Source organism: Cherax quadricarinatus, chromosome 77 (genome assembly GCF_038502225.1).
Source record: "Cherax quadricarinatus isolate ZL_2023a chromosome 77, ASM3850222v1, whole genome shotgun sequence".
In the NCBI taxonomy this organism is placed as follows: domain Eukaryota; kingdom Metazoa; phylum Arthropoda; class Malacostraca; order Decapoda; family Parastacidae; genus Cherax; species Cherax quadricarinatus.
The window spans coordinates 18,028,194-18,054,677 of record NC_091368.1 but is presented as its reverse complement, the minus strand read 5'-3'; the positions used below and the strand labels follow the sequence as shown (position 1 = coordinate 18,054,677).

Below are 26,484 nucleotides of genomic sequence, written 5' to 3'. Positions count from 1 at the left end.
GGGTAGGGGTCGGCCTAGGAAGGGTTGGAGGGAGGGGGTAAAGGAGGTTTTGTGTGCGAGGGGCTTGGACTTCCAGCAGGCATGCTTGAGCGTGTTTGATAGGAGTGAATGGAGACAAATGGTTTTTAATACTTGACGTGCTGTTGGAGTGTGAGCAAAGTAACATTTATGAAGGGATTCAGGGAAACCGGCAGGCCGGACTTGAGTCCTGGAGATGGGAAGTACAGTGCCTGCACTCTGAAGGAGGGGTGTTAATGTTGCAGTTTAAAAACTGTAGTGTAAAGCACCCTTCTGGCAAGACAGTGATGGAGTGAATGATGGTGAAAGTTTTTCTTTTTCGGGCCACCCTGCCTTGGTGGGAATCGGCCGGTGTGATAATAAAAAAAAAAAAAAAAAAAAATATATATAAAATGAGTATGTATAGGGAGGTACCACCTCTATAGCTGGAATGGGGACCCTCATCCTCAGAGAAGACAATAAACGTACCTCAGCGAAAACTCAAGGTTCTCCCCAGAGCTGTTTGAATATTTTCTTCTCCTACCATCCCCTATATATTTTATATTCTGTGTGAACATTTATTGATAAACAGAATACATGTGCAGAAAAACACAAACATGAATACAATGGTACAATGTATTAAAGATCATGAATTTCCTCAAGCTCTTCCGAGGTTGGACGCGAGCCAAGTATGCAGCAAGCATTTTCCCTCTGGATGGCTACGCTGAGGCGCTGGAACATTAAAGTGGCTGCCCTTAAGTCCCTGGTGGTGTCGATGAGTCTGGAACCCAAATCTTTGAGGAAACGTGTGGCATTTTTTCCCCATGATCCCAAGGTCTCTGATCCCACTGGGACAATTTGATACTGTTGGCTTATGTCCTTGTACTTGCTAATCTTGTACTTCTCCCTGTGGTCAGCAGCTCCTCCCTGTCGCCCAACACTGTGATGGATGTAGGTGTCAGCCAGTGTGGATACACAGGTATAGTCCCATGCTAAGAGCTTGCCATTCTTCCAAGGATAGATGGTGATCCCCTCAGGGCGGTTTACTGGGTTGTGGGTATTGTTGGCTGCTAGTGATCGGGGCTCCCTCTCAGCTGGGCATCCAGCTGTGGCAAGGGTTCTCTTTATGATGTCGTTGACCTCATTGTGTCTTGCATGCTAGCCCTTGGTTTTGGAACAGTTAAGGCCATGTAGACCGTATTGGTCTGCTTGCGCTTCACCGCAATTGCACGTATATTCTGTGTGAATTGGGGCAGCAAGGCGCAGAGCCACTGCAATATGGAGGGTCTTAGGGTCAAGTCGCGTACCCATTGCCGATATTGGAACTGTTTGGAGGAAGTCCCCGGAGTGAAGTGCGCTCACAGCCTGGAGACGGGCAGTCTCACTATCTGATGTTGCAGCCCTGAGCATGTTGGCAAGCACCTTTTCAGCAATTGGGCCATCCCAGCTTGACTGTGAGCCAGTGCTGCACTAGGGTTTGGTGCTGGAGCAGGAAGTCTCTCCCATTCAGTGATGGCACTGACATAGCTAGGGTCCTGTATTCCTGCTGAATCACTAAGGTTATCAAGAAGAATTTGTCTTATCAACTCGTTTGATGCTATGCAAGAGGATAGGAAAGCTGGTAGAGCAATCTGGGAGGATCTGCGTACTCCTAGCAACCCAGGCCTGACCGGAAGTGAGGCTTGCAAACACTGTCCATCTTCAAGGGAAATATTCAATACACTCTCTAGCATTGTCTTTAGGAGAGAGTCATATTCCTTGAGTTTTGGACTGCTGAAGGCTGGAGAGTATTTCAGAAAGTAGGTAAGTTTTGGGGTTGACAGGCACCTGGTGAGTAGGTAGAAGGCATCGTGTGTGTCAATGTCTTTCATCCTGCTTTCCATCGTCCGGAGGTCTGAGACTTTTTTCTAGGATCAGATCGATGGCACTGGACCCAAGAGGAGCACCAAGGAGAGTGCTATTGGCTGGATCAATGGCTCCTGGTAAAACGGCGCTAATATTCTGGATCATCTGTTGATTGTATAGAAACAATTTCACATTTGGTGGGGGTTAAAGAAAGGCCCAGGCTTTCTCCCATGTCTTTAATTTTACTGATGTCCTTAAGGAGAAATCCTGTAGTGCTAGCTAGGGTACCATCATCCAAGAACCAGATGTTGAGCTCGCTGGAGAGTGTTTCTGTGACTTCCTTGATGACCAAACAGAACATAAAGGGGTCGAGAGGGTCCCTTGTTGCACGCCCTCACGTGAGTCAATTTCATGGTCCCCAAACAATAATTTGGAAGTCGCACTATAACACGATTCAATGAAGGGATAAAGGGAAGGAAAGTTTATATAAACTGCTTGGAGAGCAGCATCCCATCTGAGTTGAAATCGTTGGCAAAGTCCAATTTGACCAAGGCTTTTTCATCGGACATGTTTTTGATATATACTCGCGCTGCGTGGGCAGCTGCTTCACAGCCCTGTTGAACGCCGATACCGAGCTGAATTGGTTTCAGCATTGCAGCAGCCTCTTGACTCACCCTTCTTACTGCAGCCTTGGCGACTAGGCGCCGAAGGGTGTTACCCACTGCAATGGGCCTGATTCCTCCATCTTTTCCCGGAGGGCACACATTGAGGCACCAAAGAAAAGGGGTCTGACGGCCTATGGGACACTGCCAGCCAGGCACAGGTTGGAAAATTTGGCGAGTTCAGACAGCAGACTCTCTGAAACCTCACCAAGTGCTGGATTGAGTATTTGTTTTAAGTGTTGAGGCCTTCAACCGGTGGAACCTCCTGCTGAGCCCTGTGGAAATGATATAGCAGCTTTATACACAACAACATCCTGTAAGGTTAGATGTTCTTCGCCTGCTGCAATGTCAGGGAGGTCAATGTTGGTACTGGGATCCCTGGGTGGATGTTTGTCCTTCAGAGCTTGAGCCGTGCTGACCTCCTTGGGAGCGATGGTATCCTCATTGGTTATACACAACAACATCCTGTAAGGTTAGATGTTCTTCGCCTGCTGCATATATATATATATATATATATATATATATATATATATTTATATATATAATATATATATATATATATAGGGACAGAGAGAGAGAGAGAGTGGTGGCACTGGACATTGCTGGTGCTTTCGACCGGGTGTGGCACCAGGGCCTCTTAGCAAAACTTCAAGCACTGGGAATTGCAGGCTCTACGCTATGTCTCCTCACTGATTACCTTCATGGTAGATCTCTAAGTGTAGTTCTCAATGGAACGGAATCAGCAAGACATCCTATTGGGGCAAGTGTTCCACAGGGAAGCGTGCTGGGATCATTGTTATGGAATGTCTACTTCAACGAACTTCATCTCATCCCAGAATCACATGCATATGCAGACGACTGCACATTGACATTCACTTATCCAAGAGAGAAATGCCAGCTGCTCTAAGCTACATCAATCACCAGCTTAGAGCTATATCAGCTTGGGGAAATAGATGGCAAGTAACATTTGCACCTGAGAAAACGCAAATGATGATCGTCTCTAGGCACCATGATGGTAATGCTGGTGCAGTAGTAAGGATGAATGGGAGGGTGTTGGCACCTGGAGAAGAAGTTGATATCCTTGGGGTGAAATTTGACTCCAAACTAACCATGAAGAACCATGTTGTAAATCTTGCAAACAAAGCAGCCAGGAAGCTTACAGCACTTCGCCCTACTTGACAGTACGGGTTGCAAGATTCTGTACGAGGCACAAGTACGCTCGCACCCTGAGTATGCTCCACTTTCTTGGTTTGCCTGCCCCCCCCCTCTCATCTGCGACTGCTTGACAGAGTAGAGAACAGAGCAAGACGTCTCATCTCTCGCCTGAACCCATCCTGGATAGATCTGTCATTTCAGCAGAGCCTTCAACATAGGAGGGATGTGAAACAAGCTTTTATGCCACAAGACGGGAAGAAAGCAGCAACTTCACTCTGGCTGTACCCTTCTCCAGAACATCACTCCATCTGAGATCATATATACCCAGGTTGACTCGAGTATGGAACACATTTGTACAGCATAATGATGTCAACGAGATAAAGTCAGTTGATCAAATGAAAATGCTGGCCCACAGATGGCTCCAACTTCATCCTGTTCCCTACCTGTATGTCTTATAACAAAAATGCTTTCTAATGAACTGATGTAGGACAACACAAGATACATGTTATCTTATCCACTCAGCCATCGATCCTACAAATATCACGCATACAGCAGAGCTGTGTGTTGTCCGTGATCCGAGGACACTCGTCCCAGTGGTATTAAAAACGTCCAGTGATTTACAGCTGAGCAATAGAGCTTCTAAATAAGAAAATTCTAAAAATTACTGCTGCGTTATGTTTACATCAGAGGTCACTGTCTGAGAATCAATTGTCTTTTCTCACAGCTCCAGCAACCTTCATAATTAATATATCCTCACCTCATTCAAAGCCACAGTCTATGAACGCGATTCAAGTCATAATGAATGATTAACTGAATATACGGAAAGGATGACAGGGAGCCTGCGCCGTGGTCCTGAGACTGAGAGGTCCAGCGTTTTCCTGCTAAACTTTTCAACTTATAAATAAGAATGTCCCACAGACCGTGGTATGTGAGACCATCATCACTCACTACATTACTCTCTTGACAAAGGTGTGCCGACATTACAGCTCAGATGCCCCTCCATCAGATTGCGTGCGTTCTTCTCACCTCCAGGACTACAGTTAACTGGTTTCTCTGAATCCTTTCATAAATGTTACTTCGACTAAACTTCAAGAGCACGCCATGTCATAATATCCACTTGCTTCCACTCTTAATCTAACATGTTTACACATTCCTGTTAGATGTCTTAGTCTCGCATACAAAACATTCTTTATCCCTCCCTCCAGCCTTTCCTAGGACGACCCATGGCCCGTTATCCCTCAATTACAGATTTATACACCCTCTAAGTCATTCTTTTTTGTTCCAATCTCTAAATATCCACACCATCTTATTAACACTCTTTACTAATCTCTGTATAAGACTGTTAGAACCCCCTACCATCTTCTAATCTCAAGACTACGAATTTTTAGCAAAATAGTCACAGTACACATTCTCTCCAGACACGATATTTACACTGCCTCCTTCCACCTTCTCGGTGCAATGTTTAAAACCCATACTTCACACCCTTTGAATTACACACCCTCTTAAATTCGTGCACCGACCTTTGCAAACTTTCTTTTGACTCTCGCACAAGCAGTGTCATTGGCAAAACAAAAAAAAACTGTAATAAATATCAGATTATTTTTCTTTTACTCCCTCGTGCGCTACATATTGATACACAGTATACAAGATAAAAATATCAAGAATGATCGATTAAATGTAGTTTACCTTTTGAGTACAAGTAACATTTTTACTTAAAGATATTAAACAAATGTTACGTTCTCTACATAGTTTACAAGTGAGTATGAGTGATGATGTTTCAGAAATTCCAGTTTGAGAGTTAATGTTTTCTCATTGTTGTAGACCTGTTTTAGAGAAGTCGTATCCCATAAGATTCCTGACGTTGACGTCCACGTCGACCATCACAAAGTGGTTGGGCCTCACCATTGTCTCGACGCTTCTGGGAAACTCTGAATATTCCAGATTCACAAACCTTCCTTTAGTCTCCATGTCTGCTACTTCGCGGTAAACACCTGAGTTTACAGACTTTAAAAAAAAGACAAGTTTCAGTATACTGTGAAAATGAAAAAAATCAAGTGATAATATAATACTCAGTTATACAATAATATCCTTAAATATAAAATATTTCGATATATCGTAAATGAATATTTTTCATTTGATAAATACAAATATTAATCAGAGGTATTTCCACTGCCTGAACTACCCAGCTTTGTATGAATAGACTTCTCGAAGCCTTACACACAGCCACGTGTATTTAAATTGAATTTCATATATATGTGTGTGTGTGTGTGTGTGTGTGTGTGTGTATGTGTGTGTGTGTGTGTGTGTGTGTGTGTGTGTGTGTGTATGTATGTGTGTGTGTGTGTGTGTATGTATGTGTGTGTGTGTGTGTGTGTATGTGTGTGTATGTATGTGTGTGTGTGTGTGTGTGTGTGTATGTATGTGTGTGTGTGTGTGTGTGTGTGTGTGTGTGTGTGTGTGTGTGTGTGTGTGTGTGTGTGTGTGTGTGTGTGTGTGTGTGTGTGTGTGTATGTGTGTGTGTGTATGTGTGTGTGTGTATGTGTGTGTATGTGTGTATGTGTGTGTGTGTATGTGTGTGTGTGTGTGTGTGTGTGTGTGTGTGTGTGTGTGTGTGTGTGTGTGTGTGGGCGTGCGCACGCAAGACAAGCCACGGGTGATGGAATTCTTGAGCTCAAGTACTTTCACACTTCTCAGTGCGTCATCAGGAGCTGTGTAATGTTGCAGAGGCAACAACAGGAGAAGTAGGGAAAGTTTTCTGATTGTGGTAGTATGGTGGCACTAGCCAGTCTCAGAGGTAAGTGGGATGCCCACCACCCCATATGGAGTCGGATGGAGTAGGTCTCACAGACTGCACATAACATGAGGTAAAATACTAGGAGATAGTTAATAGCCAACCCTAAGCTTCTAACTGCTGGGAACAGGTCATGTCTAACTAATGAAATAGGAAAAAAAATCCCCCATTTGCCAACCGGTGTAGCAGAACCTTCCAGAATATTCAGGAAATATTCTGTGTCAGTTAATATGCCTGTGTAAATTCTCCTATTCAGGCTTCCTTTCTCATAATAACTAGGCTATTCTTAATTTTAATGCCATTCCTGTCAATATTATCAACTATCATCCGCTAATATCATTATCATCATAATATTACCAACAACCTGATTCATTAAACCACTAAACTAGTTGCAATCAACATGTTAGAACCACCTATGTGTACCTTGTACCACTGTACCCAGGCGGGTTACGACCTCAATAGGTCACTCTACATCCTAGGATAGCCCTAAAGAAATGTAGAGTGACCTACTGCTAATTACTTATAAAAACATTTTCACTTATGTACTAAAAATGTTAGAATATATAAACACATGAGATCACTAACATGCTGGAAAATGTTTAATATTATTTATCTCATTATCTTGTAAAAACTTATTAACTTATCTAAGACGTACACGTATATATTGGACGTTTACAGAATTTTTCTGCCATATCATGGCTACAGATGGATGTTCCAGGACGTTCCTAAGAGACTGGAAGGGTTGAGAGATATATCTGACAGCCAGGAGAGCCATGAGATTGCTGGAATAACTTCTGGTCACCACCAGTGTTACCATCATCCACACCACCAGTAACACTCGCTCCCACCACCATCTCACCAAAGACACATTAAAGTCTGATGCAAAGTCAATAATAGCTATATGAAATCAAATAAGCCTATTAAATTTCATATTGTATATTCAGAAATGGTCAAAGATCCCACAATTTAAAAACTGCATGAAAGGCATTAATAAACATTCTGAATAAGGAAACTATTTACCCTGTTGAAGCAAGATGCGTAGAAAACTGAAGGTGTAACTCATCCAAATGCTTTGTGTCAATTTCTCGATGAAAAATGATGAGGAAAGAAACATAATAGTAGGCAGCATCATTAGCGACCCCAGAATGCCCATCCACACATATGCTGTCAGAGGGAACAAGAATCCCCACGGGTTGACCTCCGGGCGACCTTTTGCCGCAAGGATTCTCCATTCATCTATCCATATAGGAGTAGTGAAGTCTACCACCTCAGCTCGATCTGTGCTCGTGCCAAACGGACCTAGAGCGATGTCTGCTTCCTAAGGATGTCCATGATTAATTTATATACATATATACATATAATATATATATATATATATATATATATATATATATATATATATATATATATATATATATATATATATATATATATATATATATATATATATATATATATATATATATATATATATATATATATGTTGTGACGAATAGGTAAAATTGGTCAATTAACAAGAACTCGTTTAAAATTAAGTCCTTCCTAAAATTTTCTCCTATCAGTTTAAAGATATATTTTTATTTCATTTACATTAATGCAAAAATTAATAATTATGTACCAAAAGGACCTTAGAAAACTTACCTAACCTTATTATAACAAGCGCAATTTAATTTAGTCTAATGCAATTAAATATATTTTAGGTAAGTTTACAATAATTTAATAATAAAGAAACTCATTGAAATATATTTTTTTGTTAGGTTCAGGATGATTTTTTGCGAAATTTTTGCATATACAAATTTTTAGTTCCCTTATTCGGCAAGAAGACGTTGACATTTAATCCAAAATAGTAAGTTTGATCTATTCGGCACGACATATATATACATATAACTGTCGAATTAGTTACCTAAATCAAATGTACTTAACAGAAAATTCTTGGTTTATGTTTGCAATCAAAATTATTTATTTTTTAGTTAACGAAATTTATAGGAGAAAACCTCATTCAGTTTAATAGAAACTTCCATGACTATTGAAATTTCTCATTATTAAAATCATGTTATCTAAATAACAACGAATTATTAATTTATATAGATATCCAATTTTTAATCCGTTTGATAACAGGCTAAACATGGTATACATTGCTTCACAGTTATCTATCCAGAAAACAGGAGTTAAAGAGAATGGACAGTGGATACTAGCATAAAAATTGGTCCCTAACTCATCTCACAGGGCCCTACGGTGTTCTCTCCAGATTTAGGTACTGTAGCTCTATAAACTATGAAATACTCAGCATAACTCTTTTGGAGACAGTGATCTAACACAGAGTTAGCAGGTGAGCAGACACCAAAACATCAATTTAAGACAGTCTAAAGCATTCATATACTAATCTGGATTAAGGTTATACACAGCTTAAAGTATAAATAAATCAAGTATGAACAATCCTTATCTATTATTATATGGTGAAAGGTTATCGTGTTCTATAATTGCCCAGTCTAAGATATTTTTTTCCAGCCAAGATGAGCTGGGAATTAAACTTTTGACTCTAGACCACTTTGTAGGGTTACTGCAAGCTAGTGAGAGATCGAATATGGCATTAGATTCTTTTGCTTTTCGGATCAGGTATCGGTCTTGTGCTAACCTAACATGAAGGGCCTTACAAGTCTGTCCGACGTCCATGCTGATTTTAGGGGGAATTCTTTGTCAAAATACTTTTAAACATCCTTAAATTGTTCAAGATTGCTTGTATGGGCGAACTAACACATTCTTAACCTGAGGGGTTAACCTAGGTTCAGTTTTATAAGTCAACTAAGCTTTTTTCTACAAACTCCTTAGGGTACCGTAGTTTTACTGCAATGTCAAAAGATACTCATAAGGGCTGTAAACACGGAAATCTTGTATAAGATAGCGAGAAAGATTCCTTTTTACCCTTCCTTCATGGTTAGAATGGTAATTGATGTTGAAACAAACATAAATGATTTTCCTATATACTGGGAACTTTAAATTTTTATCTAAGAGGTGGATCAAAACATCTAGAACTGGGAGCTTGTAGACTAATTTTTTCCCCTGTGAATTTAATAGACGGGACGAGTGAGTTAAGCCTCGGTAAAAATATATTCAAATCCACAGAGGTCGACCGCAAGCACAGGTTGTCATCATGTACATGGAGATAAATAGTATAAAATGCTAATACGATGAAAAAAAAAGAAATGTAGTATAATGCGATTCTTTATTGACTACGTTTCGCCCACACAGTGGGCATTATCAAGTCAATAAAAAGATATACCTGGGCAAGGAGTGCAAGAGTCACATGGAGAATATTGGGGAGGTTGGATCTGAGACGGACCTGAACGGGATGGGCATCTGCATATGTTGTGTAGGATAACGATGAAGAACTTTCCTGGACAGCGGTCCAGCTATGTTGTAAAAGCCGTGGATCTGGTTGATATTGTTATACAGATGAGTAATGACTCCAAGATCTTTGAACCATGACTCAGGTAGATCTGTTTACTGACATGATAAAACCCAGTGACTGGACAAAATGTAGTCAATAAAAAATAACATTATACTGCATTTTTGTCTTTTTCCATGAAGGCTGGAGGCCGTGGAGATGTCGTGTCTGATGGTAATGCGCGATGTGGATAATATGCAGAAAATCCGTAGCTTGGAGATTAGGAGGTGCGGGATTTCTAAAAGTATTATCCAAAGGGTTGAGGAGGGGTTATTGAGGTGGTTCGGGCATTTAGAGAGGTTGAGAGAAAAGAAAATAGCTTGGAGGACTAATGAATTTGTAGTGGAAGGCAGACAAATGGGTTTTACAAGTTGACCTGCTGTTGGAGTGTGAGCAAAGTAACATTTATGAAGGATTCAGGGAAACTGGTTAGCCGAACTTGAGTCCTGGAAATGGGAAGTACAGTCACGGAACTCTGAAGGATGGGCGGGAATATGTTGCAGTTTAATTGTAGTGTAGGCGCGCCTCTGGGTACACAGTGATGGAGTGAATAATAATGAAAGTTTCTTCTTTTTCGAGTCACCCTGCCTCAGTGGGAAACGGCGATGTGTTAATAATTTTTTTTATATATAACATAAACGTCCTGGCAGCTATACTTACCTTCTTCATGAGCATTCCAACCATACCTGTCCAGGATCCATCCAACTGTCTGGCGCCCCATAATCTGTCTGCAGGTCTCACGTATGTAAATCTGTTGGATTTTTTCATTACGAAAACCAGTATCAAATTATTTTCTTTAAATTTGGCTAAGTATTTACAATATTTCTTTTGCAGTGAAATTATTTAATGAATATACTTCCTAACATTATATTGCTGATCGTGAAATTTTAAATGGCCTGAGGATTATGGGGTTGGATTAGATTTTTCCCGTAATATTGTATGTTATATGTCACTGTTTCCTGAAACAAGACTTCAAGTTGTTTCACATATGTTATTTCCGTGTACTACTGTATTTACTGGGCCTCATGCCGCCTCCCAGGCGAAAAAGAATATTTCCTGGTTACTAAAGGATTCACATTATGGTTTTAGAACTCTTCGACGAGATAATGTTGCATGTTCGTAGACAGAAAAGAGAAAGCCAAAAGACATATTCGTTGGCTGAGACATGAGGGATCTGGAATATAGGAGACTGTGAATGGCAGTGGTGACACACGCTCTCTTTACACCAAGTCTCTTTACTTGACTTAGATTCAAGCCCATTCTAGCTCAGTGTACACTCATTATACGTCGATCTAACAGGAGAGTTTGAGCGACAAAGGCGCTCTGTTTTGCCGAATTATATAGATATATGTTGGATGCGAGAAGTGGGTCATAATAAGCGTGTATGCACCTGGAGAAGAGAGGAATGCAGAGGAGAGAGAGAGATTTTGGGAGATGTTAAGTGAATGTATAGGAGCCTTTGAACCAAGTGAGAGAGTAATTGTGGTAGGGGACCTGAATGCTAAAGTAGGAGAAACTTTTAGAGAGGGTGTGGTAGGTAAGTTTGGGGTGCCAGGTGTAAATGATAATGGGAGCCCTTTGATTGAACTTTGTATAGAAAGGGGTTTAGTTATACGTAATACATATTTTAAGAAAAAGAGGATAAATAAGTATACAAGATATGATGTAGGGCGAAATGACAGTAGTTTGTTGGATTATGTATTGGTAGATAAAAGACTGTTGAGTAGACTTCAGGATGTACATGTTTATAGAGGGGCCACAGATATATCAGATCACTTTCTAGTTGTAGCTACACTGAGAGTAAAAGGTAGATGGGATACAAGGAGAATAGAAGCATCAGGGAAGAGAGAGGTGAAGGTTTATAAACTAAAAGAGGAGGCAGTTAGGGTAAGATATAAACAGCTATTGGAGGATAGATGGGCTAATGAGAGCATAGGCAATGGGGTCTAAGAGGTATGGGGTAGGTTTAAAAATGTAGTGTTAGAGTGTTCAGCAGAAGTTTGTGGTTACAGGAAAGTGAGTGCGGGAGGGAAGAGGAGCGATTGGTGGAATGATGATGTAAAGAGAGTAGTAAGGGAGAAAAAGTTAGCATATGAGAAGTTTTTACAAAGTAGAAGTGATGCAAGGAGGGAAGAGTATATGGAGAAAAAGAGAGAGGTTAAGAGAGTGGTGAAGCAATGTAAAAAGAGAGCAAATGAGAGAGTGGGTGAGATGTTATCAACAAATTTTGTTGAAAATAAGAAAAAGTTTTGGAGTGAGATTAACAAGTTAAGAAAGCCTAGAGAACAAATGGATTTGTCAGTTAAAAATAGGAGAGGAGAGTTATTAAATGGAGAGTTAGAGGTATTGGGAAGATGGAGGGAATATTTTGAGGAATTGTTAAATGTTGATGAAGATAGGGAAGCTGTGATTTCGTGTATAGGGCAAGGAGGAATAACATCTTGTAGGAGTGAGGAAGAGCCAGTTGTGAGTGTGGGGGAAGTTCGTGAGGCAGTAGGTAAAATGAAAGGGGGTAAGGCAGCCGGGATTGATGGGATAAAGACAGAAATGTTAAAAGCAGGTGGGGATATAGTTTTGGAGTGGTTGATGCAATTATTTAATAAATGTATGGAAGAGGATAAGGTACCTAGGGATTGGCAGAGAGCATGCATAGTTCCTTTGTATAAAGGCAAAGGGGATAAAAGAGAGTGCAAAAATTATAGGGGGATAAGTCTGCTGAGTATACCTGGTAAAGTGTATGGTAGAGTTATTATTGAAAGAATTAAGAGTAAGACGGAGAATAGGATAGCAGATGAACAAGGAGGCTTTAGGAAAGGTAGGGGGTGTGTGGACCAGGTGTTTACAGTGAAACATATAAGTGAACAGTATTTAGATAAGGCTAAAGAGGTCTTTGTGGCATTTATGGATTTGGAAAAGGCGTATGACAGGGTGTATAGGGGGGCAATGTGGCAGATGTTGCAAGTGTATGGTGTAGGAGGTAGGTTACTGAAAGCAGTGAAGAGTTTTTACGAGGATAGTGAGGCTCAAGTTAGAGTATGTAGGAAAGAGGGAAATTATTTCCCAGTAAAAGTAGGCCTTAGACAAGGATGTGTGATGTCACCGTGGTTGTTTAATATATTTATAGATGGGGTTGTAAGAGAAGTAAATGCGAGGGTCTTGACAAGAGGCGTGGAGTTAAAAGATAAAGAATCACACACAAAGTGGGAGTTGTCACAGCTGCTCTTTGCTGATGACACTGTGCTCTTGGGAGATTCTGAAGAGAAGTTGCAGAGATTGGTGGATGAATTTGGTAAGGTGTGCAAAAGAAGAAAATTAAAGGTGAATACAGGAAAGAGTAAGGTTATGAGGATAACAAAAAGATTAGGTGATGAAAGATTGAATATCAGATTGGAGGGAGAGAGTATGGAGGAGGTGAATGTATTCAGATATTTGGGAGTGGACGTGTCAGCGGATGGGTCTATGAAAGATGAGGTGAATCATAGAATTGATGAGGGAAAAAGAGTGAGTGGTGCACTTAGGAGTCTGTGGAGACAAAGAACTTTGTCCTTGGAGGCAAAGAGGGGAATGTATGAGAGTATAGTTTTACCAACGCTCTTATATGGGTGTGAAGCATGGGTGATGAATGTTGCAGCGAGGAGAAGGCTGGAGGCAGTGGAGATGTCATGTCTGAGGGCAATGTGTGGTGTGAATATAATGCAGAGAATTCGTAGTTTGGAAGTTAGGAGGAGGTGCGGGATTACCAAAACTGTTGTCCAGAGGGCTGAGGAAGGGTTGTTGAGGTGGTTCGGACATGTAGAGAGAATGGAGCGAAACAGAATGACTTCAAGAGTGTATCAGTCTGTAGTGGAAGGAAGGCGGGGTAGGGGTCGGCCTAGGAAAGGTTGGAGAGAGGGGGTAAAGGAGGTTTTGTGTGCGAGGGGCTTGGACTTCCAGCAGGTATGCATGAGCGTGTTTGATAGGAGTGAATGGAGACAAATGGTTTTTAATACTTGACGTGCTGTTGGAGTGTGAGCAAGGTAACATTTATGAGGGGGTTCAGGGAAACCGGCGGGCCGGACTTGAGTCCTGGAGATGGGAAGTACAGTGCCTGCACTCTGAAGGAGGGGTGTTAATGTTGCAGTTTAAAAACTGTAGTGTGAAGCACCCTTCTGGCAAGACAGTGATGGAGTGAATGATGGTGAAAGTTTTTCTTTTTCGGGCCACCCTGCCTTGGTGGGAATCGGCCAGTGTGATAATAAAATAATAAAAATAATGTTGTGGGGTATTCAACACTCGTTCTTATACCTCTAGTGGTAGTATTGCTTCTAGGTGACATTATTTGATGGATGACAACATGATTACTTAGATATCAGATATCACCACAGTACAGGTACATCAGGTACCACCACAGTACAAGAACCTCAGATACCACCACAGTGTAAGTACCTCAGATACCACCACAGTACTTCAGATACCATCACAGTACAAGTACCTCAGATGCCACCACAGTACAAGTACCTCAGATGCCACCACAGTACAAGTACCTCAGATACCACCACAGTACCTCAGATACCACCACAGTACTTCAGATACCATCACAGTACTTCAGATACCATCACAGTACAAGTACCTCAGATACCACCATAGTACAAGTACCACAGATACCACCACAGTACAAGTATCACAGTGCAGGTACCTCAGATACCACAACAATACAAGCAATTCAGGTATCACAACAGTACAAACACCTAAGGTACCACCACCGTACAGGCACCTCTGACAACACCACAGTAAGTGCCTCAGGTACCACCACAGTACAAGTGCCTCAGGTACCACCACAGTACAGGTATCTCAGATACCAGCACAATACATTTTCCTCAGATACCACCACAGTACATTTTCTACAGATACCACCATAGTACAGGTGCTTCAGATACCACCACAGCACAAGCACCTCAGGTACCACCACTGCATAAGTACCTCAAATACCACCACAGTACAGGTACCTCAGGTACCACCACAGTACATGTACCTCAGGTACCACCACAGTACATGTACCTCAGGTACTGCCACAGTACAGGTACCTCAGGTACCACCACAGTACAGGTACCTTAGGTACCACAGTACAGGTACCTCAGGTACCACCACAGTACCAAGTATTCCGCTTTACAATGTCATTAAAGTATCTTAACAGTTTTAGAAGATTGCACAGTTATGTAGGAACAGATATTTTTCTCCGGCTGGCATGGTGGTGTTGTCTTGGCTTCCGCCATATTAAAGCTCAGATTCACGAGCTATAGAAGAATCCAGAGCTGCTGACGGTGTGTGACAAGATCACATGAGAGTAGTTGGACAACATCTTCACTGAGTTGGTGATCAGTGACAAAACCAACAGGTCAATGACTCATAAATCATGGGTTTAAGGATTCTTAATCCACCATTTACATTTCGTGTATATTTACAGCGCAAGTTTGTCACGGAATTTCGCTAGTCTGAATAATTATCTGACGACAGGACCTGTCTTGACAGAGAAACTTGGTGATATATTAAGTTTGCCATGAACCCTTATGTTCACACAGCTGACATATCGAATGTTTTCCCTGGAAGAGGTTTACAGGGAATATATTTGCTTCCTGTTGCCAGAGAATCCCCATGACTCGCGGAGCCCTGTTAAAATTTGCAATTACAGGTCTGTATTGTTTGGCGAGATTTCATGACCCAGATTGAAGCCTCAATAAACACTGTGTAAAGACATATATGCACAGATGAAGACATTTATAAAGGAAATGAGTGTAAATCTAGTGGTGAGAGTCAGGTGGCTGACACTGTGAAGGTAACAGAGATAGAATTAGTAAATTTGAGGCGAGAAGGATCCGATATGAGAGGAATGAGACAGCAGTGTAATAACATTAAAGGTCTCTCTGGTTCAGACGTAACATTGATGACTGGTATTATTTAATGGCAGTGTCATGGTTAAACTACCCAACTAGAAACATGTATATCTTCATTTGTATTTTTTACTTACGAGAAATTAACACCTTTAGCTATAAAATCGATGACGTTAGACATGGAGCCGAGGAATGTGAGGCGCTGTCCTCCAGGGGCATGAATGTCTCTCACCATAACTGCTTTCTGCGTCGGAAACTCCTCAGCAGTTACCACTAGATTCGGCCGATGGGAAAATCTGCAAAATTCATACAATGTGATACAAATACAATTTACTTTTAAACTGCTCTAAATCTTATGAAATATAAATAAGTTTACCATATGATACAAATATTATTAAATAAACAATTTCTTACTAAAAATTATTTTTTTATAGTTCTTTGTATTATTCAAAACATCCCACGGATTCTCATAAAATTTCCATACTTAGAGAACTTCTCAGGAAAGAGAGGGAGATCGGTGGTGAGAGTGAACCCTTTTCCAGGTGTCCAGGTAGCAATCTTCAGCGCCTGGGTACCATGAAGGTTGTACGGCATGTGTACATATATCTGAAAACTGTATTGAGTCATAATTAGTCGTGAGAATAATACTGAGTGTTTTCATTTTCTCTGAAAATAAAATTTCGAATTAAAATCAAGCTTGTAAAAATAAAAAAGGATTAAGATATATTTTTGATGACTGAATTTCAGTTTTACTAAAGAAAGGTTAAAATGTGGAAAAATATAGTAAAGAAGAATTCTTTAACAAAAAAAGAAAAGGTACAATACCATGACGGGAAAAATACACAAATATCTCACACATAAAGGAACGAAACTTATGACGACGTTTATATCAGTCTTGGTGCGATTAGTTAATTGTCCAATTCAGACCGAAAAGTCGTGATATGTTTCTTTCTCCAATGTGCAGCTTATGTGTGTATTCTTTAAGGAAAGAAAATTATCTATTTTTCCCCCATACACTAATTAGTGGAAATCATAACCTCATATAGAGTGTAGTGGTGTCCACAGTAAGCAACATGGAGTTGGTCATGGAGAAGAACTTGTGAAGTGTCTGGAGCTGTGAGAGCGGCAGGCTAGTGACGGCAAGGAGCCTCGTTGACCACACAAACACTCCATTCTTAAGAGAGCTCTCGGTGAGCTGGGTCATAAAGGATGCGTCATTGCTCACCATCACCACCATTAAGCTCCACGATGCCTTTTGCAACTGTTGAAGTTAACATGGTAGTTATGTGAAAATAATATATTCGTTACATTATCGCAAGTAATCTACCCACCTCAGTATTAATGTGAAACTAACATACTAATATTAGCAGTAATGGGGAAGTAACCTACTTCACGTCAGTAACAAAGTGAATGACGTATGCGCCTGAGTAGTAAACAGTGACCTACCAGCTTCAGTTGTAATGCGAAAGTGACCTACCAGCCTCAGTAGTAACGTGAGTGACCTACCAGCCTCAGTAACGTGAGTGTGACCTACCATCCTCAGTGTGAGTGACCTACCAGCCTCAGTAGTAGAGTGTGACCTACTAGCCTCAGTAGTAACGCGAGTGTGACCTACCAGCCTCAGTATAAATATGTGACCTACCAGCCTCAGTAGTAATGTGAGTGTGACCTACCAGCCTCAGTAGTAACGTGAGTGACCTACCAGCCTCAGTAGTAACGTGTGACCTACAAGCCTCAGTAGTAACGTGTGACCTACAAGCCTCAGTAGTAATGCGAGTGTGACCTACAAGCCTCAGTAGTAATGCGAGTGTGACCTACCAGCCTCAGTAGTAACGTGAGTGACCTACCAGCCTCAGTAACGTGAGTGTGACCTACCAGCCTCAGTACTGTGAGTGACCTACCAGCCTCAGTAGTAACGTGTGAGTTACCTACCAGCCTCAGTAGTAACGTGAGTGTGACCTACAACCCTCAGTAGTAACGTGAGTGTGACCTACCAGCCTCAGGAGTAACCTGACCTACCAGCCTCAGGAGTAACCTGACCTACCAGCCTCAGGAGTAACGTGAGAGTGACCTACCAGCCTCAGTAGTAACGTGAGAGTGACCTACCAGCCTCAGTAGTAACGTGTGACCTACAAGCCTCAGTAGTAACGCGAGTGTGACCTACCTGCCTCAGTAGTAACGTGTGACCTACAAGCCTCAGTAGTAATGTGAGTGTGACCTACCAGCCTCAGTAGTAACGTGAGTGGCCTACCAGCCTCAGTAGTAACGTGAGTGTGACCTACAAGCCTCAGTAGTAACGTGAGTGTGGCCTACCAGCCTCAGTGGTAACGTGAGTGTGACCTACCAGCCTCAGCAGTAACGTGACCTACCAGCCTCAGTAGTGACGTGACCTACCAGCCTCAGTAGTAACGTGACCTACCAGCCTCAGTGGTAACGTGAGGGTGACCTACCAGCCTCAGTAGTAACGTGTGACCTACCATCCTCAGTAGTAATGTGAAAGTGACCTACCAGCCTCAGTAGTAACGTGAGTGTAACCTACAAGCCTCAGTAGTAGCGTGTGACCTACCAGCCTCAGTAGTAACGTGTGACCTACCAGCCTCAGTAGTAATGTGAGTGTGACCTACCAGCCTCAGTAGTAACGTGTAACCTACCAGCCTCAGTAGTAACGTGAGTGTGACCTACCAGCCTCAGTAGTAACGTGAGTGTGACCTACCAGCCTCAGTAGTGTGTGACATACCAGCATCAGTAGTAACGTGAGTGTGACCTACCAGCATCAGTAGTAACGTGTGACCTACTAGCCTCAGTAGTAACGTGTGACCTACAAGCCTCAGTAGTAACGTGAGTGTGACCTACCAGCCTCAGTAGTAACCTGTGACCTACCAGCCTCAGTAGTAACGTGAGAGTGACCTACCAGCCTCAGTAGTAACGTGTGTGACCTACCAGCCTCAGTAGTAACGCATGTGTGACCTACCAGCCTCAGTAGTAACGTGTGACCTACCAGCCTCAGTAGTAACGTGTGACCTACCAGCCTCAGTAGTAACGTGAGTGTGACCTACCAGCCTCAGTAGTAACGTGAGTGTGACCTACCAGCCTCAGTAGTAACATGAGTGTGACCTACCAGCCTCAGTAGTAACGTGAGTGTGACCTACCAGCCTCAGTAGTAACGTGAGTGTGACCTACCAGCCTCAGTAGTAACGTGAGTGTGACCTACCAGCCTCAGTAGTAACGTGAGTGTGACCTACCAGCCTCAGTAGTAACGTGAGTGTGACCTACCAGCCTCAGTAGTAACGTGAGTGTGACCTACCAGCCTCAGTAGTAACGTGAGTGTGACCTACCAGCCGAGCCTTGGTGATCACCCAGGAGAGCTGCGCATGAGTAACGTTGGCATCATTACTCTCTGCTTCTACTTCAAATACTGTAACGCCCCACGGAGCCCATAACTGCTCTATTTGAAGCTGAAATTCAAGGAAAACTCTTAATAAAACACGAGATGCATACGAGTGGTTGACAGATTGCATTAATAGACAAAAATGACTCACCTCGAGGAAGGATGTGGTCGAGGTTTTGTGATCAGAAATAAGGATGAGGGAGCACTTAACCTGACACCAGTCATGCAACATGCTTCTCATCGCCTCCTTTACCAGTGTTAGTGCACTGTGGTCAACTAGGGAAGAAAAATATTTTATGACTTCAAAATAATTATAAAATAATTCATTTATATGTGTCATGCAATTTAGCCAGACTTACGAATGAAGTGAATTTTGTTTTAAATTATATTTATATTTTGTGCATACTAATGGAGTGATAGGTATAATTAATTTTCATAGTGGGCCTAATGATGATCAATTATGCAATATCACATTCACTACCGAATTGGTTATCAAACAGATAGACCGGTTAAAGCAAAATAAATCCCCGGGACCTGATGAACTTTTTTCCAGGGTTCTTAAAGAGTGTAAAATGGAACTTTGTGAACCATTGACTAATATTTTTAATATTTCTCTTCAAACAGGTGTAGTGTCTGATATGTGGAAGATGGCTAATGTAATTCCTATTTTTAAAGCAGGGGACAAGTCGTTTCTGTCAAATTACCGCCCAATAAGCCTAACCTCAATTGCAGGCAAATACTTAGAGTCAATTATAGCTGATAATATAAGAAGCCATCTGGATAAGCACAGCTTGACTAATGATACTCAGCATGGATTCACGAGAGGCCGTTCCTGTCTAACTAATTTATTAACCTTCTTCAGTAAAGCATTTGAGGCCGTTGATCATGATAAAGATTTCGATATTGTTTATTTAGATTTTAGTAAGGCTTTTGATAGAGTACCCCATCAGAGACTGTTAAAAGAAGTGGCAGCTCATGGCATTGGGGAAAAAGTGCTGTCATGGATCGAGTCATGGCTCACTAATAGGAAGCAGAGAATATGCTTAAATGGGGTTAAATCAGAGCGGGGATCTGTAACAAGTGGCGTACCACAGGGATCAGTCTTAGGCCCGTTGTTGTTTATAATATATATCAATGACCTTGATGAGGGTATTACTAGTGATATAAGCAAATTCGCCGATGACACAAAGATAGGTAGGATAATTGATTCAAACGTGGATGTTAGGGAACTTCAGAAGGATTTAGACAAACTCTATTCTTGGTCAGAAAAGTGGCAGATGCAGTTCAATGTAGATAAATGCAAGGTTCTGAAGCTCGGGAGTGTCCATAACCCTAGCACTTATAAGTTAAATAATGTAGAACTTAGCCATACGGATTGCAAAAAGGACTTGGGGGTTATGGTAAGCAGCAACCTTAAACCAAGACAGCAGTGCCTAAGCGTATATGTAATAAGGCAACTAGATTATTGGGATTTATATCAAGAAGTGTAAGCAACAGAAGTCCAGAGGTCATACTGCAGCTTTATACATCATTAGTAAGGCCTCACCTAGATGATGCAGCTCAGTTCTGGTCTCCATTTTACAGAATGGACATAGATTCGTTAGAAAACATTCAGCGTAGGATGACTAAATTAATACATAGCATTAGAAATCTTCCTTATGAAGAAAGATTGAAGACTCTTAAGTTACATTCACTTGTTAGACGAAGAATGAGGGGAGACCTGATCGAAGTGTACAAGTGGAAGATAGGTATTAATAAAGGGGATATTAACAAGGTCTTGAGGATATCTCTCCAAGATAGAACCCGCAGTAATAGATTTAAATTAGACAAGTTTAGATTTAGAAAGGACATAGAAAAGTATTGGCTTGGAAATAGGGTAGTTGATGAGTGGAACAGTCTACCTAGTTGGGTTATTGAGGCTAGGACTTTAGGTAGCTTCAAATTTAGGTTGGATAAGTACATGAGTGGGAGGGGTTGGATTTGAGTGGGACTTGCAAATGAGTGGATAGAGTAATCAGAGCTTATTTCTTGGGGAGCATTGAAAATTAGGTTGAGCAAATGTTTTGTCAGTGGGATGGATTGTAAAGGACCTGCCTAGTATGGGCCAACAGGCCTGCTGCAGTGATCCTCCTTTCTTATGTTCTCATGTTCTTATGGATAGATTGTAAAGGACCTGCCTAGTATGGGCCAACAGGCCTGCTGCAGTGTTCCTCCTTTCTTATGTTCTTATGTTCTTATGGATAGATTGTAAAGGACCTGCCTAGTATGGGCCAACAGGCCTGCTGCAGTGATCCTCCTTTCTTATGTTCTCATGTTCTTATGGATAGATTGTAAAGGACCTGCCTAGTATGGGCCAACAGGCCTGCTGCAGTGATCCTCCTTTCTTATGTTCTCATGTTCTTATGGATAGATTGTAAAGGACCTGCCTAGTATGGGCCAACAGGCCTGCTGCAGTGATCCTCCTTTCTTATGTTCTCATGTTCTTATGGATAGATTGTAAAGGACCTGCCTAGTATGGGCCAACAGGCATGCTGCAGTGATCCTCCTTTCTTATGTTCTTATAATAATCTGATAAAATATTTTGATATTTTCAGTTTGCTCATTACTGTACAACTTAACTCAAGTTACCTAATATTCTTGTAACTTATTTTATTAATTTCTGTCACCTGTTTAACGTTAGCTAAGCTATTTTTTCAAGAAATTATACAACAACCACGTAAGTTGAGCTTTATGTGTCTAAATGATTAAGTCTGCAGCTACAGTCTATAAAACACACGAAAAACACCTGTACGTATAATTCCAAACATCCACGACTGGACAGTCATTTGGCAAGACACCGTCTTCACCACTATTTTACCATTGTCACTATATTATAAATTATAAGTGAAAATAATTTTTACTAATAATATGTGCTATCCATGGTATATTATCCATGGTATATTATCCATGGTATATTATCCATGGTATATTAACCATGGTATATTATCCATGGTATATTATCCATGGTATATTATCCATGGTATATTATCCATGGTATATTATCCATGGTATATTATCCATGGTATATTATCCATGGTATATTATCCATGGTATATTATCCATGGTATATTATGCATGGTACATTATCCATGGTACATTATCCATGGTATATTATCCATGGTATATTATCCATGGTATATTATCAATGGTATGCTATCCATGGTATGTTATCCATGGTATGTTATCCATGGTATGTTATCCATGTTATGTTATCCATGGTATGTTATCCATGGTATGTTATCCATGTTATGTTATCCATGGTATGTTATCCATGTTATGTTATCCATGGTATGTTATCCATAGTATGTTATCCATGTTATGTTATCCATGGTATGTTATCCATGGTATGTTATCCATGGTATGTTATCCATGGTATGTTATCCATGGTATGTTATCCATGGTATATTATCCATGGTATATTATCCATAGTATATTATCCATGGTATATTATCCATGGTATATTATCCATGGTATGTTATCCATGGTATGTTATCCATGGTATGTTATCCATGGTATGTTATCCATGGTATGTTATCCATGGTATGTTATCCATGGTATATTATCCATGGTATATTATCCATAGTATATTATCCATGTTATGTTATCCATGGTATGTTATCCATGGTATGTTATCCATGGTATGTTATCCATGTTATGTTATCCATGGTATGTTATCCATGGTATGTTATCCATGGTATGTTATCCATGGTATGTTATCCATGGTATGTTATCCATGGTATGTTATCCATGGTATATTATCCATGGTATATTATCCATAGTATATTATCCATGGTATATTTGTCCGTCTTCAGTTTTGCTTCATCAAAGCTAATTTTTTCAAGGCATGGCATGTGCCGTGATTTTAATCAATCCATATTTGTTCTCGAGTGACGTATATGGAGAAATTTGAGAAAATTATTGGCTTACGACTGAAAGGGACAAAATGACAAACTGTAATAACTGTGTTTTGAATTATAACCACCACGTTTTGGGAAAGCAAATACAAACACCGACGACAAAGCAAACCAAAAAAGCATCAGAAAACAATAACTGATTGTATGTGTTTTAAAGCAGCGCTCACTGTATATGCCGGGTCGTACCTGCTGATGGATGACCGGCGTCTCACACTACTTTCATGACCATGAATCCACATAAATGGGGATTCATCTAATCTGATTTTTTTCCCGGTCGTCTACACTACAGTTCGCATATATTCAGGCAAACTGCAGACGGTGATTGATACAATATACTCGTAGGTCATCCAGAATTTCTAGATGCTTTTCTATTAGCTGTGATGCAATTTCACACACACACACACACACACACACACACACACACACACACACACACACACACACACACACGAGGCGGGGCCAGGAGCTAGGACTCGACCCCTGCAACCACAAATAGGTGAGTACAAATAGGTGAGTACACACAAAATTATATATGTATATATATATATATATATATATATATATATATATATATATATATATATATATATATATATATATGTATATATAATGTAACTTACCAGATAAACAAGACTGTCTAGCTTGGCACAGCAACACTGGAACAGTTGGGAGGAACAGCAAAATTGTTCTTGAAATTAGCATCTTTTTAGTACAGCACCTGAGTACAAAGTAAATTAAATCAATTTTGCATTTTAGTTTGCTTTAATTGAAAAAAATAATTCCGGTTATCTATTAGAAATAAATTTTCTGTGTATGAAGGTAAGCAAATTGAAAGACACGTAAGAACAAAGGCAAGGTGTAGCTCCTGGTCTCAAGTAGTTGTATCTGACCACTTTTTTGTATCTTACGGTGCAGCTCCTGGCTGCCAAGGGTAAGCATATTTCAGGCACAGGTAAGAAACAGAACATTACAAAATTTTCACAACCCTTTCATTTTTCAAACCACTGTAAATACAGTGGGGCCCCACTTACACGGCAGGTTAGGTTCCAGGCTGCTGCTGGACACCAGACATCGCCGGAAATCAGAATGCCATTTGTTTCCACTTATGTCAGATAATAAGTTTACACTAACATATATTAAGTTAGCAATAGAACAAGGTTTAAAAAAACAATAAAAATTAAAATACAAACACAGTACACTCATTACTTACCTAAAAATATTTATAGTCTTAATGTAGGGTGAGAAGTGAGTAGTGTTTATTGTAAAAAGTTAGGTGTGGTAGGTATGGCAGCCAGCCAGGCCAAACTACCCAACCCCCAACCACACCTAATATACTTTGACATTTAAAGTGCCCTAGAGTGATAATATGCATATATAGTACACTCATTACTGTTCTTAAAATATTTGTAATCTTATTGTAGGGTGAGAGGTGAGTCAACGAAATTAAACGAATAAATGAGAGAGACGAGAGAGAGAATGAGTACATAAGAGAGGACAGCGTGAGTTATTTAAACAAACCAGCCGCGTATGGTTTTTAGTTCATTCTGCAAGCCGACTAGAAAAACATCTCATTTATGTTACTTTATTCTACTGTGAGTATATTTATCATGTTTACATGCTAGTAGGACCATCATTACTCAATAATATGTGCAAAAATGACACTCCTATAAATATTTTTCGCCAAAAATGGAAAATAATGTCAATTTATTCCTGAGTTATACATATATTTTCTGTAAAACTCTATGGTCATGACGTGCAACATTTCAGTATGTTGCACACCTCAACACATGTTGACAGCCCACAGGTGACTGAGCTGTTGTCACTCCCTGAATTTGAATGGAGGCTTCAGAGTAGTAGTAATGTTGTGTATTAAGAATGAAACATAATCATAATTTTTGAAAAAAAAAAGCACGAATACCATCATGTCTTTTTGATGACAGTAAGACCAAAAAATTACATTTCTGGAAAAACATACTTAGAAATATGATAGAAACAAGCTAATTACATCAACTTGTTGCCAGAATTATGCACTATTTTTCGGTAAGAAGACATTCTTTTCCATAGTTTTTCAATGTTCCTTTTTTATCACTCCTAAAAAATTTACTCTTCCCGTGATTAAGCTCTCATAGTCTAGTAGCCCTCAAGCTTATGTAGTCTCAAAGCCTTCAAGCTTCCACAATCTCGTAGCCTGCAAGCTTTCTTAGTCACATAGTCACATAGTCCTCAAGCTTTCATAGTCACATAGTCCTCAAGCTTTTATAGTCACATAGTCCTCAAGCTTTCATAGTCACATAGTCCTCAAGCTTTCATAGTCACATAGTCCTCAAACTTTCATAGTCACATAGTCCTCAAGCTTTCATAGTCACATAGTCCTCAAGCTTTCATAGTCACATAGTCTTCAAGCTTTCATAGTCACATAGTCCTCAAGCTTTCACAGTCTAGTAGCCCTCAAGCTTACATAGCCTCGTAGCCAACAAGCTTTTATAGTCGCGTAGCCAACAAGCTTTTATAGTCTCGTAGCCAACAAGCTTTCATAGCCTCGTAGCCAACAAGCTTTTATAGTCGCGTAGCCAACAAGCTTTTATAGTCTCGTTGCCAACAAGCTTTTATAGTCTCGTTGCCAACAAGCTTTTATAGTCTCGTTGCCAACAAGCTTTCATAGTCTCGTTGCCAACAAGCTTTTATAGTCTCGTTGCCAACAAGCTTTTAGTCTCGTAGCCAACAAGCTTTCAGAGACTCATAGATGTCAACCTTTCACAGTCTCGTAGCCCTAGAATTTTTTATGGTCTCGTAGCCCTCAAGCTTACATAGTCTTATAGCCCTAAGGCTTCTATAGTCTCTTAGCCCTCAAGCTTTCATAGTCTAGTAACTCTCAAGCTTTCATAGTCTAGTAATCCTCAAGCTTTCATAGTCTAGTAGCCCTCAAGCTTTCATAGTGTAGTAGCCCTCAAGCTTTCATCCCCTCGTAACCCTGAAACTGTCAGTCTCGCAGCCATGAAGCTCTCATAGTTTCGTAACCTTCAAGCTTTCATAAGCTCGTAACCCTCAACCTTTCATAGTCTAGAAGCCTTCAACCTTTCGTAGTCTCGTAGCCCTCAACTTGTCAAGGTTCAAGTCTCGTAGCCCTGAAGCTCCCATAGCCTCGTAGCCCCCAAGCTTCCATAGTCTCGTAGCCCTCAAGCTTTCATAGTCTCTTAGCCTTCCATCTCCCCCCCCTCCACATGCTCGGTATAATTCTAGGGGGTTAGCGCTCCCCCATGGTTTTAAGAGTAACAATAATAATGATGCTTGATAATATTCAGCCCAATTAGTAAAGAGTAAGGAAATTATATCCGCCCTTATTAATAGCACATTTTCCTGAGAATCAGTCCCAAATCTATC

The 26,484-nt window shown here is 40.6% G+C and overlaps 1 protein-coding gene across 1 annotated transcript in view; it reads right to left on the bottom strand.

Moving 5' to 3' along the window:
- LOC128702063 (probable glutamate receptor) overlaps positions 1-26,484 on the bottom strand; it is a 129,534-nt gene that overhangs the window by 95,965 nt on the left and 7,085 nt on the right. The window contains exons 2-8 of the mRNA XM_070101508.1: positions 19,302-19,426; positions 19,098-19,217; positions 16,800-17,023; positions 15,900-16,058; positions 10,556-10,646; positions 7,471-7,768; positions 7,106-7,326 (exon numbers count right to left, since the gene is read on the bottom strand). Coding sequence (XP_069957609.1) covers positions 7,106-7,326; positions 7,471-7,768; positions 10,556-10,646; positions 15,900-16,058; positions 16,800-17,023; positions 19,098-19,217; positions 19,302-19,426 — 1,238 coding nt within the window. The remainder of the gene's footprint in view (positions 1-7,105; positions 7,327-7,470; positions 7,769-10,555; positions 10,647-15,899; positions 16,059-16,799; positions 17,024-19,097; positions 19,218-19,301; positions 19,427-26,484) is intronic.